Here is a 16,247-nt window from a genome sequence, read left to right on the forward strand (position 1 = left end):
GTGTGTGCCCTAATTTTTGGATAAAAGCTTCTGCATATGTTGTTAGATCAAGCTTTAATTATATTGTTTAGATTTTCTATATTTTTGCTGATTTCTATATCTTTGCTGCCTGACCATCTTAGGCCCTATGACACCTTTTATTTTAAGTCCGATATCCATAGGGCAATACAAGTTTGCTCTTGGTTAGTATTTGAATAATAATATATTTTTTTGCCTCCTTTTACTTCCAACATTCTATGGCATTTTGTTTTAGTCATATCTCTTGAAGATAGCTCATAGCTTTTTAATTTTTTAAAAAAAGATTTTATTTATATATTCATGAGAGACACAGAAAGAGGCAGAGAGACACAGGCAGAGGAAGAAGCAGGCTCCATGCAGAGAACCCGGATGTGGGACTCCATCCTGGGTCTCCAGGACCACGCCCTGAGCCGGAGGCAGATGCTCAACCGCTGAGCCACCCAGGCAACCCATCCTTTCAATTTTTATCCAAACTGAAAATCTCTTTTACTAGTTGGCAAATTAAATACATTTACATTTATTGTATTGATAGATTTGAACATGCTATTATATGATTTTTAACATTTTTACTTGTTCCTCTATTTTCATGTTTCCTTTTTCTCCTTGTCTTTTTCAGTATTAACATTTTTGATAAATACTGCCTTCCTTACTTATCTATTTTTCTGTCAATTTGGAATTTATCCTTCTAGGGTCTTTTTAGCAATTATTCCTGCAACTTTATCAGGTATACTAACACAAGATGTTAAAAATAAATATTATCTTTATTCTCCGTCCAGGCACAAAGGGCTTTAGGACTCTTGCATTTCTCCTACCTTGACTTCCATTCCACTGTTATCTAATAATTCCCTTTTTTTATTCCCACAAGTTAGATACTATTACTGTTACTTGAGACAAACGTTGCCTATTTGGAATTAACTCTTTGTTTGCTATTTTATTTGCCCACCATTCCTTCATGCATCTCAAGCTGTCTTTCCAAAATCCTTTTCTTTCTTGAAATAAATCCTCCAAAAGTTCCTTTCCAGTAGGTCTCTGGGTGGTAAACTGCTCCAGCTTTTTTATCTACAAAAGTTTTATTTTATCCTCATTTTTTGTTTTGTTTTGTTTTTAAATTCTTTTTTTTTTTTTTTAATTTTTACAAGTTACACAAATCATTTCCTCTTGTCAGAACAGAAAGGCAAAGCCTTTTGTTTTGGAGATGAGTGACTAAGCCAGCATTTAATGACATACCCCTGAGAAATGGTTTGAATAAATAGAGGCACAGAGGAATTAGGACCCACCCACCCCACCAAACAGATTTCAGAAAACAACACTGTTGTTCTCTATCAACACTGTCGTATTCTTTAATGATTGTTTCTGCTGGGAATGCATTTCTAAATTACCGGTTATTTTCTCGTTACCTTAAAACCGTGTTTCCCCTGTCTTCCGGCTTCCTCTGATGTTGGGAAGATCTGCTATCAGTTTAACTGCTGCTCCTTTCTAAGTATTCTAGCTTTTATGGCTGTTTTCAAAGTATTCATTTATCTAGCTATCTATCTTTGGAATTGTGTGGTTTCACTACTGTGTGTCCACATGTGGATATCTTATTTATCCTGCTTGGACTGTTCCTCAGTCCTAGAGCGTGTGGACACCAGCCTTGGGACCATTGTTCATCCTTGTGCTCTCCTTTTTTCTTACTACACCTCCTGCCAGACACACCTTAGGCCTTCTCACTCTAGTCTCTGGATGGATCCTTCAAATGCATGAATTTTCCCTTTACCTGCGAATAATCTGTCATGCATTTTTTCAACTTAAGTATTTTTTCCATTTCTAAAGGTTCCACATTCTTAAGACTGTTTCTTTGTTCCCAGTGGCTTCTTGTTATATATTCCTTCCAGTCATTTCTCCAGCATAGCTATCTTATACCTTGTGTTTAGTGATTCCAACACCTGTGGTCCTTGGGAGGCTACATCTGGTGGTTCCTGCCTCTTTTGCCTCTTACTCACACTGCCTGTTTCTCCTGTACTTGGTAATCTTTGCCTGGGAGGCTATGCCGCTTCAAGAGGCAAGCTTCCCCTCAAGAGGACCACTTCTGTCCTTCCTGGAGTTGAAGGTACCCTTACCAGGCCCACTAAAACCCTCTTCTAAGGTTTTGGTTCAGAGCCAAGAAGCTCAGACTCAATTCCCCTTCCTCATTACTGTTCTAAGGGTCAGATTCCCCACAATTATGCTGTTACAGGAATGTGGCCTTTGGAACACCCTACTTCTCACAGCTGCTTTCAGGTCTACATCAGAAGCCAGTTACTCAAGCTCCCATTACCCTCTGGTCCCATTTCTTCCTTCCAGGGACCCTGGCTGCCCTGGCCCCCGCCCCTCACTCTTAGAACTCTGCTTTCATTTGTCTGGTTTGGGGGATATGATCCCTGAAAAAACCTACCTTTGAGAGACCAGTAATGCCTCAAAGGGTGCATCTCATCCAAAATTTAACTGCTGTGGAACAGGACAATCCTAGACATGCATGATACTGCCACTATTTTTTTTTTTTCTAGCCCAAACATAACCCATTACAATTTCACCAGTTATTTTTAATCCCTTTATTTTGAACCCACTATTTCCAATCATTAAAATCTTTCAAACAGAGATCCTATTGTGGATCATATCAGTGATCTGTGGTTTATATGCATTTATCCAAGTTTCTGATCAGATAAATAAGACAAAATCTACCCCAGCACTTTGCTAGTACTCAAGGCAAGATCTTTCATACTCACTCATTCATTTTTCATTCTTGTAACAAACACTTATTGAGCATCAGCTCTTCTAGGTGCTGTGTCAGATACTGCTAGGTACTGGGAATCCCTGACTTCAAGGAGCTTACTGTCTTATAACCACTTATAATCACTTCTCCCAGTAAGCTTAATTAAGCTGAGTATAAGCAGGTAGTCTAGAGATCTGAGCACCTGGCTGTTTACCACTCTGTCCATGCTTTGCTGATGGCAGTGGATGTTAAAAGTCACACCTCCCTCAAGCTTCCCTTGCTACAACTTGATGTGAAGTTCAGTTACAAATGAGTCTCAGGCATTATATTTGGGGGTCCTACTTGTGAAAGTAACCCAAATCTTGGTCTGGGCAATGTGAGTGGTATGTGTCCTCCATAAGCTGGCCTTCCGCCTTGCCGACTGCTTCAATTGCAGGGTGTGTTCTATTGGTCCCACACCCTCATGCCCAGGTCCACTACTGACCCTGTCCTGGGAATGGCCAAACTGGACCTCACCACCCAACCAGTGCTCTGAAGCACCTTTATTGGGCTGGTGGAAGAACCAGACTTTATTCCCCTAGGTATCAAATGGACCCCTGATGAGAATGGAGTCATTGCCTTCGACTGCAGAAATCGTGGCTGGTAAGAGCTCCAGGGGAAAGGTCTCTGGGGCTGGCATCTCTCCTGTAATCTCTGGGTTCTGCTTACTCCTCTGGTCCCTGCCCTGCCCCCACCACAGCCAAGGACCTCAAGTGTGTAGAACCTTAACCTAACATAAGAGCAGGAGACTTGCTGGCCGCACTCCTCCCTGTCTCTGCAGCTGCCCTTGCTCCAGGACTCATCACATGTGTCTTTCCCATCTCAAACCTCCTTCCAGGACATTGAATTGTCTCTAAACTAACCCTTTTCCAGACTTTCCTCTCCCAGCACATCCCTCCTCTGGCAGATTTGTAACAGAATCCGAGGGTGGAATCCAGGTGTCTCCTTTCCTGCTGCCTGCTCCTCTAGGACACCGGCTGGTCTAAAACAGGATGAGGGTTACCACCAGGACTTTTCTCCCACTTGACAGGCCCATTAGATGTGCACATTCGAGCTATTGACCCCAAAATGGCTTTAGAACTATGCTTGGGTGTATATGGTACATGATAAAACCTGGCATTGATGAACCATTGACCTGAACTTTGGGTACACTTGAGCCAGAATCTGAATAGAAATAACTAGAGACTCGGTTGGGTGGCTGTTCTGGCTTTAGTTTTCCGATTGTTGGCCTGTGCTTTCTTTCTGCTAAAGGTACATACAAGCTGCTACTTCTCCCAAGGACATAGTGATCGTGGTAGATACTAGTGGCAGCATGAAGGGGCTGCGGATGACTATTGCCAAGCACACCATCTCCACCATCTTGGACACACTAGGGGAGAATGACTTTGTTAACATCATTGCGGTAAATGTGCCTTCCTGTTCTAGAATAGCTCTCCCTAGGAAAAAAAAACTTTTTTCTGCCTGTACTAGAATCACTTGATGTACATACTGCATAATGATTCTCTCCTCTGAAGCTCGGGCTTCTAACCTAAGATCAGACCAAGGATGGGTTTCAAGAGTTCCACAGAGTTTCTGAAATTATGCGTTAAATGTGTGCATCCATTTTTTCTGATTCCATAGGTTTCATCAATTTCTGAGATGAGTCTGATAATAAAAATTAAAAGACACTGGCCCTGAGCAAATATCTGACTTACCCCCATCCATGTGCTCTTGACTGGTACCCATTGCTGGAACAGCCTCTCCATTATGCCCTGGCTCTTGCTTTTTACAACATTCCCAGATCTCCTACTTCTTGCATCCCACCAAAATTCAAATACGTCAAGAGAAGGGGGATGTAGGTAGTGAAGACCTAGAAAGGAACCAGCAAACCCTGGTGCTGCTTTTACTGCGACTCTTCCTGCAGATAGCTCTGCCTGCCATAGAAAAGTAATGAAGGAGAGGGAAGAGGCAGAAAGAAATGGGAAGATATAAGTCAGAAATGCAACAAAAGAGCAGGCCAGTTCAGCCCTCCAAGGAGGCAAAGTTGATTGCCACCTTGGGGGCATCATTTTGAAGGTCACCTGATCCAAAACTTTCTCCCACCAGCTTGTTACATTGCTGAAAATGCTTATATTCAGTGGTATTTACATATCTAGTATGGAAATATCAAGGCAACATGATCTAACTTCAAAATGTTCATCCTAGGGTGTCAGAAGGGCCCTCCTCATCCCTGAACTGCTTCCCTGAGGCCTGCATCATTTACCCACCTGCACCACTACTGCATCCCACCCTCCCCATCTTCACCACCTTTCCATCCCTGATCTTGACCTATAGTAGTGACAGGACAGCTACAAGGTCAGGTCTGACCCCTTCAGGAAAGTGGGAGTATGCTCTCGCTCCTTCTGCAGAGTGTGTTCTGCTTCTCTCCCAACCCTTCTCTTGCTGTTTGGGGAGGAGAGGTAGAGGAAGCATTTGCTCCTGATGTTTCTCCAGAACTCCCCAGCATTTGCCCTAGAACCTGCATGCACTCCTATCTTTCTCTCCCTCTCTTACTTATTTTTTTTTTTTAAGATTTTATTTATTTATTTGAGAGAGAGAGAGAGAGACAGACTCACTGCTGAATGCAGAGCCTGATGTGGGCTTGATACCATGACCCTGAGACCATGACCTGAGCCAAAATTAAGAGCTCAACTGACTGAACCACTCAGGCACACCTCCCTCTCTTATTTAAAAAGAAGTAGATTAAAGACATTTTGAAGATTTGAGTTTTAACTGTAAGGAAGTGGAGTGATTAAGAAAAAGAGGGCAATAATAATTCATCTTTTTCCTTTCCCATCCCTGTGGATAGCTAGAAGATCTTCATTGTAAGTACAAGGCAGGGATGCCTGGGTGGCTCAGCAGTTGAGCATCTACTTTAGGTTCAGGACGTGATCCCGGATTCCCGGGATCGAGTCCCACATCAGGCTCCTTGCATGGAGCCTGCTTCTCCCTCTGCCCGTGTCTCTGCCTTTCTTTCTGTATCTCTCATGAATAAATAAATAAAATTTTTATTTAAAAAAAAGTAAGTGCAAGGCAAAGGGTGAAAAACATATTCCTAATCCCCAAACCCAGGCCCTGGGGAGGGGTCTATACTTGGAAGGCTCTAGGATTCTCATGGAAGGCACTTTGTTGTCTCGGCCTAGGGGTGAAGACCAAAGGGATTCTCTCAGTACCTTCAGGTTCTCTTTGTGTTCTGGGAGATGGACATCACTCAGCCAGCCACCTGAGAAAATGGCTGAAGACCAGGATTTGAGGGAGAATTTTTGGAGTTAAAGCCCCACTGTTATTACTCAAAAGAACTGCCAGAAGCATAGAGTACCCCAAGATAATATTACATAGGTGCCTAGGTAACCTGTGAGTTGCCTGAGCTTTTTCACTGGGCTCTGACCTTCCAAACTGACCCTACCTGTTCTGTCCCCTCTGCCCTCTGCAACTGCAGTACAGTGACTACATCCATTACGTAGAGCCTTGTTTTAAAGGGACCCTGGTCCAGGCAGATCAAGACAATCGTGAGGTGAGTGTCTATCAATAGGTGAGTGCCTGATGCTTCCAAGCCCCTGTTCTGATTAGGATGGTGGGCAGTCACCAACTCAGACTGCCTGATGGCCCCTTTTACTTATTCCCATGGCATTTGGAAGAAGGGCAAAGCAGGTACCCATGTAAACACATCCAAGAATTTGCTTCATAAATATGCTGCCTGCCTATCAAAGCAAATAGTGAGCAAAGAGAGACCTCGCACCCAAGGGAAATTTCACTTATTCAAGACTGCATTTTCACTCTGTAGATTATCCAAGACTCTCTTTCCCTCTTTGCCTCTTCTGTGAACATTTCCACTATATCAGTCATAACGAGTTTCCCCCAAAAGGAAGAGAAGTTCAGACCCATGGGATTGAGTCCTTCTCAAAGGCCAAGGAAGAGAGACAATTTTTTTAAAGGGAAAAGTTTTCATGTGATAGATACTTCTTCCTTTGACTGGGGAATTTGAGTTTGGCTGCTTCTTGAATGCTGGCCTCAGATTGGATCCTGGAGCCCTTGATGGCTTCTACAGTTTCCCCTGTGAAATGTTCAGTTTGGTTACATTGGGCTGGGTGCTAAAGGTGCTGGGAACCTGGCAACCTAGACAGTGACTCTTTGAAGGCCTGCCTGGACTATCTCCCTGCTCTGGATGGGCTCACACTTGGCATTCCAGTAGTGGGGACGTGTTTGCACCCAGCCACTTATACGGTCTTTTTTTTTTTTCTTCCACTTACACTGTCTTAATTTATCTTGGGCACACCTGAGAAACATCTACTGTAGAGGCCCAGGCCCATGATAAAATTAGCTGGATCATGAAAAGAGTTATCCCACAATCATGTCCTGGTAAAATAGCTCTAAACAGCCTCTGAAATTAACACCAGAGATGAAGGTTCCCTTGCAGTCAATCCACTGACCCTCCTCTAATTTCTTAACCATGACAGCATTTCAAACAGCTGGTAGATGAGCTGATGGTCAAGGGTGTGGGCATCGTGAACCCAGCGTTGACTGAAGCCTTCCAGATCCTCAAGCAGGTATCCACACCTGATGAAGCTGGAGAGTGAAGGGTTAGGAGACAAGGTAGAGATATGGGGAGGGCAGCTGATGGCCTATAGTCACAGTGACTTTTCTTTCCCCACACAGTTCCAAGAGGCCCGTCAAGGAAGCCTCTGCAACCAGGCCATCATGTTGATCACTGATGGGGCTGTGGAGGACTACAAGCCAGTGTTTGAGAAGTACAACTGGCCTGATCGCAAGGTTACTCTTCTGGTGGAGGACTAGGGGCAGGAGAAGGGGCTAAGGGAAGTATTCTACTGTCTACATGGGAGAACTAGTACTGCCCAGAAGAACTGGGCCTGCCCTGAGTTCAAATGTTCTGCTCCATTAAACTTGTTAGTATATTCAGATAGTATGTCCCAGGTTGATGTTCCAAAATTATGTTGACTCTAGGCACAGAGAACTCATGCGAGAAAAAATTCAGAGTGAGAGATCAGATGTGGTGTTGAGAGGAAGACTGCCAGGCTGTGACCCTCCCCCCTGTACTGGGCCCACATCACCATGGCCCTGGCAAGTCCCACCACAACCTGGGCCTCAGGGTTCTTTCTAGTCAAAAGGATGAGAGTGGAGAATCCAAAGTCAGTAAAGTGTTTGACCTGATATCTAAGACTCACACAAATAATATTAACACTACTTATGGCCAGAAATTATGGCTGCTGAGTACATCTGTGTCTTGTGGCTTAGATTCGAGTTTTCACTTATCTTATCGGAAGAGAAGTGACTTTCGCTGACCGCATGAAGTGGATTGCATGTAACAACAAAGGTAGGTGGTGTGTGAGCTGAGCTCCTTGCAGTCTGCACCCAGTCATCAGGGATGCTGAGCCATAGTTCCCACATGGGGCCTTTGCAGAGGAATGGTGCTGTGTCAAGATGACAGTATCTGCCTCTCCTTCTTATTTGGAAAAAGCTAGACAAAATGTAGAGTGCCCCATGAAACCTTGAGGAAATGCATAATTACCCCCGCAGGGACTCTAGGTCATTTCATTTCCTGAAATGAAACTGGGAGGTCATCTATCCAGTGTTTGCAGAAGAGAAAACTCTCTCTTCAAATAAAGCCTATATGAACCACAATACAGACAGGGTGAGGCAGGAGTGAGACTCACAGTTTACATGTAAGTTCTCTCTTACGTCTAGCCTCCATTCCTCTCATTGCAAATTAAGCCCATTTGCTGTGGTTCTGCCTCCAGACAAAAGTAGAGGGTTATTATTTTCTTTAGAATAATGTTTTGGGTGCAGTCCTCATTTGTCTCTGGCCAGAAGCCAACACCTGGGCTTCATGATGCCAACTTGGGTGCTCTGGATTCAATCAAATTTTATGGAGCATGTATTGTGGTACCTGGTAAAGTTTCCAAATTGCGGTCAGTATGGACTTAGTTTTGTCTTGCTCCTGTTCAGCAGAAGAGAGAGATAAGAGAATTATCAGTGGTGATATAATCTGAAATGTGCTGTGAGGACAGAGAGGCACAGACTATACAGGGGCTGGGAGATTGATGGGACAGACACTTCCTCCATTTGGAGAGAGCAAAGAGGACTTCTTAAAGGAAGAGGTGCCTATGTTAAAGCATAAAAAATGGTAGGAGTGGGCAGCCCCTGTGGCCCAGCAGTTTAGTGCCGCCTTCAGCCTGGGGCATGATCCTGGAGACGCGGGATCAAGTCCCACATCAGGCTCCCTGCATGGAGCCTGCTTCTCCCTCTGCCTGTGTCTCTGCCCCTCAATCTCTCTCTCTCTCTCTCTCTCTCACTCTCTCTCTCTCTCTCTGTGTGTGTGTGTGTGTGTGTGTGTGTGTGTGTGTGATGAATAAATAACTAAAATCTTTTTTAAAAAATGGTAGGAGCCAGCTGGACATAGAGAATATGGAAGGATGTTCCAGACAGAGGGAACAACATGTTCAAAGGGTCTGAGACAAGAGTCATCTGGGAATGGAAAGCAGTTTCACTTTCTGGAGGGTGGAATGAATGTTTTGTGGGAGGTGGTAAGCAATGAGGCCAGAGAGGTAAACATGTACTAAGTCATTCATAGCCTTGTAAGTCATTTGCTCTTTTAAATATCACCTTGGTGACAGGGAAGAGGCTGTAGCACCCCTCCCTGTAACTAAGGATAGCGGTCAGAGAAGGAGGGTAGGGGGTACTAAGCCTCTGTCTTAGACTGTACTGAAAATGGACCCTAAGAAAGAGCCACATGTAGGAGAGGGTGCTCCTAGAAGATAACCCCATAAGGAAGTAAGGAGGGCATCATGATGAGAGAGAAGCCAACCCCCATGGCCCTCGCTGCTGAGGCCCTGCTGCTCCCATGGCGTCTCTGGACTGGGAGGATCCCCCAGAGTTCTCAGGTTCAGGCAGCACACCACTGGCCTCCAGCTGTCCACAGGAAAGGGGATAACCTTGGGGGGAAGTGGTTCCCTGTGGCCTAGGACAGCCCCCAGTAAGGAGCCCACTGTAAGCCAAGAGCAACTGGGGGAGAGTGTATAGGTCCTGGAGAGCAATTCTAAGCAGAGCTCCCAGCTTTCCACAACCACGCAACCTTCCCTCTGCCAGGCTACTACACGCAGATCTCCACACTGGCAGATGCGCAGGAGAATGTAATGGAGTACCTGCACGTGCTCAGCCGCCCCATGGTCATCAACCATGACCATGACATCACCTGGACGGAAGCCTACATGGACAGCAAGGTGGGGGCCTGACCCTGCTCCAGAGTTAGGGGCACCAGGGAGTAAGAGGTAACTTCCTGGGTGGGTCAGGAGAGAGGTGAGCAGAACACCTCCTCAGGAGAAGGTGTGAAGGGGTGAACACCCTAAGTCCACTGGAAGACTCTTGCCTATATGCTGTCCCCAGAAACCTAGAATCCTGGTGAGCAGACCTGTCCAAGTCTGCCCTCCATGGACAGAGCCCCTCTGCTCCAAGCTTGTTCCTTCCTTCTTCCCATTGTCCTCACTTCCCTCAGAGGAGTCTGACCAGTAACTCAAGATACTATGGCTTCATCAGGTGCTCCCCTTCCTGGGCCCTGTACTTTCAGAGACTGTCTGCGGGTTGCAGTGACTCATACAAAGGAATAAATAGGCAACACAGAATGTCAGATAAGATGTTTGGGGGCACAAAGGACCTTCCTAGCACTTCTCAAATTGTATCCCATATGCAGCCACCTGCTTCAGTGATGATGTATCGGACTGGGATGAAGAGAAACCTGAATATAGTGGCTTAGATAAAAGTGTAATTCTTCCTCATGTAAGAGAACTTTGGAGGTGGCCAACCTGGAGCTGGTGAGGAGCTTCCTGGTTACCAGAGACCCAGACTGCTTCTTGCTGTCCCCTTGTCCAACCCTGGGGTCTTCCTGGATCCAGTAGCTAGTAAAACTAGTCTACTGAAACCACTCACTTTCCGAAAACCTTACTTCTAAAACCCTGAATTGAAAAAATCAGATGAGGAAGAGGAAGAGACTTGCTGGTTAGTGATCTATACACAGTATAACGAATAAAGACTTACCTAATGTAAAAGACATCAGTACAATGGCAATCATATGACAATACATAAATGTATCAAAGGAACACTTAAGTAGCACTTCAAGTTTACACAATGTTATGCGTCAAATATATTCAATTTTTTTTTAAAGTTCTTCATTCTCCGAGAAAGAATATTATACACCTCCATGGGCTCAGCAGCCTCCTTTGGCTGATCCTGATGAAGATCAAACATATCAAACATAAATATGCACACCACCTGTAAAGGCCTGTCTTCATGATAAAGTGGGGTTGCTCTGTGGAGTCCCTTCCAAGGAAGCTGAAGGAGTCCACACTGCAAGATGAGGCAGCTGGGGAGGAGGGCTGTCTTGGAGGTAGGGGATGATACAGCCCTGGCATTCTCAGTGAGGAAGAGGTTGTGGGTCTGTCCCATGTGTGTTAGGAGTGACCCCAAGTTCAGCTACAACTACACCATGGCCTGCCCTTAAACTGTGCTTCCTCGTGCATGCACTTGCGTTTAAGGGTGGCTCAGTGTCAATGTCATTCTCCTTAAATGTCCTGGGCTGTTGTCTATGCCAACCTTCGGCCCGTGGCAGAGATTTCCGGGTGTGTGCAGGATGGGCCTGTTCCATGGGCTCGTGCTCATCCTTGACATGGGCAAGACAGAGGACTTCGTGAGCATGTTTGGGAACTGGGTTGTGGGCTCTGGGGTTCTGACACTTGCCCTGGCTTAGGAATGTCATCGCTAAGTGACATTTCTTGGTCCCCTCTCCAGCCCACCACTGTCTTCCAGCATTTCTGCCAGCTCTCCTTTTGCAGAGAAGGGGAACCTCATGTGTGGCTTCTTCCCCCTGTTGGAAGGTGACACTTCAGTGGTAGTGACATTAGTGACTGTAGATCCCCCACTCTACAGACTCTGAGCTCTCTGTCCTTTTGCTCTTTCTTCCTTGACAGCTGCTCACTTCACAGGCACAGAACTTGATGCTTCTCACTACAGTGGCCATGCCGGTCTTCAGCAAAAAGAATGAAACAGTGAGTGACCACTCTCTGAGAAGCTGCAACAGGGATTAGAACTTGAGGCCACAGGCTGACCTCTTTAAACTAATGGTTCTTGACTTGGCTGGGCATCAGAGCCACCTTGGTAGGATTTTATATTCAAATTTCATTCAAATTTCCCTACACCCAACCAGCTATATCAGAACCTCTTGGTTGGGAAGGGGTGAGGATGGGAGGTGGAGTAGGGCCATGCTTCCCAAAGCTCACCCAGTGATTCTCCTCAGCCAGTTTGGGGTTGTCCTAGTGCTCTGAACTTGGGGCCAGTGTCCTGGGGATATAAGGCTAGAAAGGTCCCCTAGCAAAATGACACTTATCAGTTTGGGCAGCCTCTAAAATTTGTAAAGGCCTCTGGTGAGGGAATTTCTAGAGCCTTCCATCCTCCATCCAGTCATAAATTCCTCCTTATAGGCCTTGTGTGTTTCAGAGCATCCATAGGTTATCCCTTGGATTTTGATACTTCAGCCTCTACTATGAAAATTAATATTTCATTCAACTTTGTATTTCTTTTAAATATTACAATTTAAATATTAATATTGGAAATTAATCTTTCCAACAGCTGAGATTACTCCTGGGGTTTCTTCTGATAGGTTTTAGATTTTTATTCCAAAGAGCTCAGCCTAAAACCCAACTGTAGAGGAAGGGTCATATTAGGCCTAAGAGGCTTGCTGAGGAGTGTACAGTCGGCCCTGTGCACAGGGAAAGTAGGTACCCCCCTGACCCTGGTGTTTCTCTTTCCAGCGTTCCCATGGCATTCTTCTGGGTGTGGTGGGCTCTGATGTGGCCCTGAGAGAGCTGATGAAGCTGGCACCCCGGTACAAGGTGAGCCTGGATCACGTGCTGGAGGAGATCACAGGCTCCCCTGGAGTTGCTCTACCAGGCTCAGGAGCCTCCCTGCAGGCAGTGCAACCAAGCCCAGAGCTGGAATTGGGCTCTGCCATCCCACCCTCAGGGAAGTGCAGGCACTGAGCATGGGAGCAATGGTTTGGACTTCTTGGGACCATTTGTCACCACTAGTTCTCATTTGTTCTGTGGCCTTCAGCAAGTTCTTTCTTTCCTAGCGCCTCAGTTTTTCAATCTGCTCCTCCATGCCATGCAGTCCTGTTTGGGGAACAAATGAGAGTACATCATCAAAGCAACTAGAATATGTGGTAGGAAAGAGGCCAAATAATGATATGCATTATTGTGGCTGCTATAAACCGTAAAATTTAGAAAGGAATTCAGAATTAATGGCTAGAAACATGGCGCTGGCTCAGCAATATTCCTATTTGAAAAACTTGCTGCTGTCAGCTGCCATCTTGCAGTCCAACCCTTTTCTAGCTCCAATTTTCCAACGCAAAGAACAACTCTGATGCCTCTCAATCCCTGTTGTTTTTGGCAGCTAGGAGTACACGGATATGCCTTCTTGAACACTAACAATGGCTACATTCTCTCACATCCTGACCTCCGACCCCTGGTAAGTACAGATGTTCTTTGCATTGGGATCTTAACTGTATGCGATTTGGAGATAGTTCGCAGAAACAGTTAAAACAATGAAAACACATTGGGCTCTATTTAAGAACCCAGGGATCCCTGGGTGGCGCAGCGGTTTGGCGCCTGCCTTTGGCCCAGGGCGCAATCCTGGAGACCCGGGATCGAATCCCACATCGGGCTCCCGGTGCATGGAGCCTGCTTCTCCCTCTGCCTATGTCTCTGCCTCTCTCTCTTTCTCTCTCTGTGACTATCATAAATAAAAAAATTTAAAAAAAATTATTTAAGAACCCAATGGGTAATATAAGAAAAAAAATTTAAGTCATGGTCCCTGTCTTCAAATTGTTTGTAATCTAGCAGGAAAGACAAAGCAAAAACACATGAACTGATTGATGAATAGACCAGAGAACATGTAATGAAATGTGTAGTTTTTCCTGAAGGACAAGCCACTTATTAAGGTTCCTGTCACTGCCTCAGTCACTCTACACTCCTCTTGGAGCCTATAGGGGTGTCATCAGACTTCCAGGGCCCACCCAAGGGGTTGTGAACACTGAGTTAACAACAAAAATGGCAGGGAAAGAGTCTCATGAGATGTGGGGGGAGCAGGGCTGTGGCACCCCTGAGTTTGTCTTGTGATGTGTTCCTGAGTGTTCCTGCCTCCTTCCTAGCTCCCTCCATCCTGATACAGGGGCTGGGGGCACTTTTGCATGCATTCAACTGAATAACTAATAGCCAAGAGAGAAAGTTGCATCATTTTATCTGAAAATTCTACCTCCAGGGCTAGGGGCTCCCAGCTTCCTCTGGTCGTGGCACCTGGCCACTATTGATGAAAACAATGGCCACACCTCTCAGTGTGAGTGTTAGGGCCAGCAGGGGGGGGGGGGGGGGGGGGCTAAGTCCTACAGGAACCTTAGCGCTTTCTCCTGGTCTCATACTGAACTGAGATGGTAGCAGAAGACAATAACTAGCAGAGCACCTTTGTGAGAACTTACCAAGGCGCTCATCTGCCCTAGGTGCCATTTGAAGGAATGATCCAAGGCACATTCTATTCCAGTTTGGTTCAGATCCTGAGTATTCATAAAGCAAATGATTGAGCTATTTAAGGCAAACTGTAGAACTTCATAATACAGACATCAGGGCACACTGGAAGCCATGTTGTCTTCCCAATTCAGACTCTGCTGGGCAAGCACCTGAACCCATAATAGGTCACTGACCTGTAACGTGAGTTCTGTGGGGGGCAGCCCTAGTGGCAACAAAATGACTCACTAGGAAAAAAAATATATGTCAATCATGGAGCTGACTTATAAAATTAAAGGACACTGATCAGAAACTCATCTGTCACCATTTATATAATCTAGATAGATGAATATAAGACTTCAAGCAATCAATTAATAATGTGGACCTGCTGGGTGCCTGACCTTATAACACTCTGAGAATGCTATAAACAGAAGATTATAGTCTAAATAAGAAAATGAATTATACACAAATAGACTTACACAAATGAAACGATGAGAGAAAAATACCATGTAGATCATTATTATACATAACAAACATTACTGTGTAAAGCCAACATAATGTGATTCCTAAAGAAAGCATTATCAATTTGTGATAGGGGTTAAGGAGAACAATAGAGAAGTTTAGAAAAGTAATAGAGGATATGCCTAGTAACAAACTGATAGAGGGTCAGGAGCCATACTGTTGGCCTGAAATCTTTGTGTCAGTGCTCAAAGTATGAGTAATTATACAAAGTGGAATTATGGGGGATCCCTGGGTGGCTCAGTGGTTTGGCGCCTGCCTTTGGCCCAGGGCCTGATCCTGGAGTCCCAGGATCGAGTCCCGCGTCGGGCTTCCGGCATGGAGCCCGCTTCTCCCTCCTCCTGTGTCTCTGCCTCTCTCTCTCTCTCTCTGTCTATCATAAATAAATAAATAAAACTTTTTTTAAAAAGGTGGAATTATGGTTTTAATAATAGGAGCTAAAGATGATCTTTCAGATATCACCAGGAATTAGACAATAGCAATGATGAGGAATATTGTACTTTACTCAAAAGAAAAAGATTCAGTGTAAAAGATGGCAGAGTAGTGCTGTTTGTTATGAGCACAGGCATCAGCAAGGCAAGGAATGAAAACATCATCCAAGCATGGGTGAGGAGAAAGAGAAGAATGCAGGGAGATACTGCTGTGGCACTTATAGTGCAGACCTCCCAGATAGGCAAGAAATAAGGGTGACAATTTCTTGAAAAAATAAAAAACCGACAGCAGCACGATAGACAGTGATAGGGGACTTCAACCTTTCAAGCATCTTCAGGGGCCTCATTCTGCTAAAAGTAGACCCTCTGATTAATTTGTAATTTACTCCAATAATAAACCATCCCTTTCCTTTTTTGATCTATTATTAAACTAAAGCTGGGAAGCACTGCCAACCTAGTAGCAGATAACTTGACAATAATCTGTCTTTGTATCAGAGAGAGAGGAGGGGAGGAAGGGAGGGAGGGAGGGAAGACAGGGCCAGAAAATAATAACATTCTAAGACTTGATTAATGGCTCTATGTCGAGCTGCAGGGAGGTCTTTATTAGGCACTGCAGAATCTGTCTGTCCTTGGCTTTGTCCCATTCAAGAATTCTATCAGCAAGATGAAAACATAAACCAGATGACACAAAGTCTGGAAGGTATGGGTAACATATTAAGGGAGAAAATTCATATTCAAGAAGTATTCTTCTAAACAAACTGAAACTAACAAGATCAATATATTAGGGTGCATGGAAAGTTCTGCAAAATATTCAATGCTCAAGCATAATATTGGAAACATGTAATTTACCAGCGTGCCACGTGAGGAAGGCCAAAGGCACTTAACTGACTGAAAACTTGATTTAAGCTATTAGGGCAGTGTAGCCGC

General features: G+C 44.9%; 1 protein-coding gene across 1 annotated transcript in view; it reads left to right on the forward strand.

Annotated features, from left to right (window-relative positions):
• CACNA2D4 (calcium voltage-gated channel auxiliary subunit alpha2delta 4) overlaps positions 1 to 16,247 on the forward strand; it is a 114,904-nt gene that overhangs the window by 21,685 nt on the left and 76,972 nt on the right. The window contains exons 7-16 of the mRNA XM_041736936.1: positions 3,331 to 3,391; positions 4,040 to 4,190; positions 6,246 to 6,320; positions 7,264 to 7,353; positions 7,463 to 7,576; positions 8,060 to 8,138; positions 9,911 to 10,044; positions 11,785 to 11,862; positions 12,625 to 12,705; positions 13,265 to 13,339. Coding sequence (XP_041592870.1) covers positions 3,331 to 3,391; positions 4,040 to 4,190; positions 6,246 to 6,320; positions 7,264 to 7,353; positions 7,463 to 7,576; positions 8,060 to 8,138; positions 9,911 to 10,044; positions 11,785 to 11,862; positions 12,625 to 12,705; positions 13,265 to 13,339 — 938 coding nt within the window. The remainder of the gene's footprint in view (positions 1 to 3,330; positions 3,392 to 4,039; positions 4,191 to 6,245; positions 6,321 to 7,263; positions 7,354 to 7,462; positions 7,577 to 8,059; positions 8,139 to 9,910; positions 10,045 to 11,784; positions 11,863 to 12,624; positions 12,706 to 13,264; positions 13,340 to 16,247) is intronic.

Source organism: Vulpes lagopus, chromosome 21 (assembly GCF_018345385.1).
Source record: "Vulpes lagopus strain Blue_001 chromosome 21, ASM1834538v1, whole genome shotgun sequence".
NCBI classification, from domain to species: domain Eukaryota; kingdom Metazoa; phylum Chordata; class Mammalia; order Carnivora; family Canidae; genus Vulpes; species Vulpes lagopus.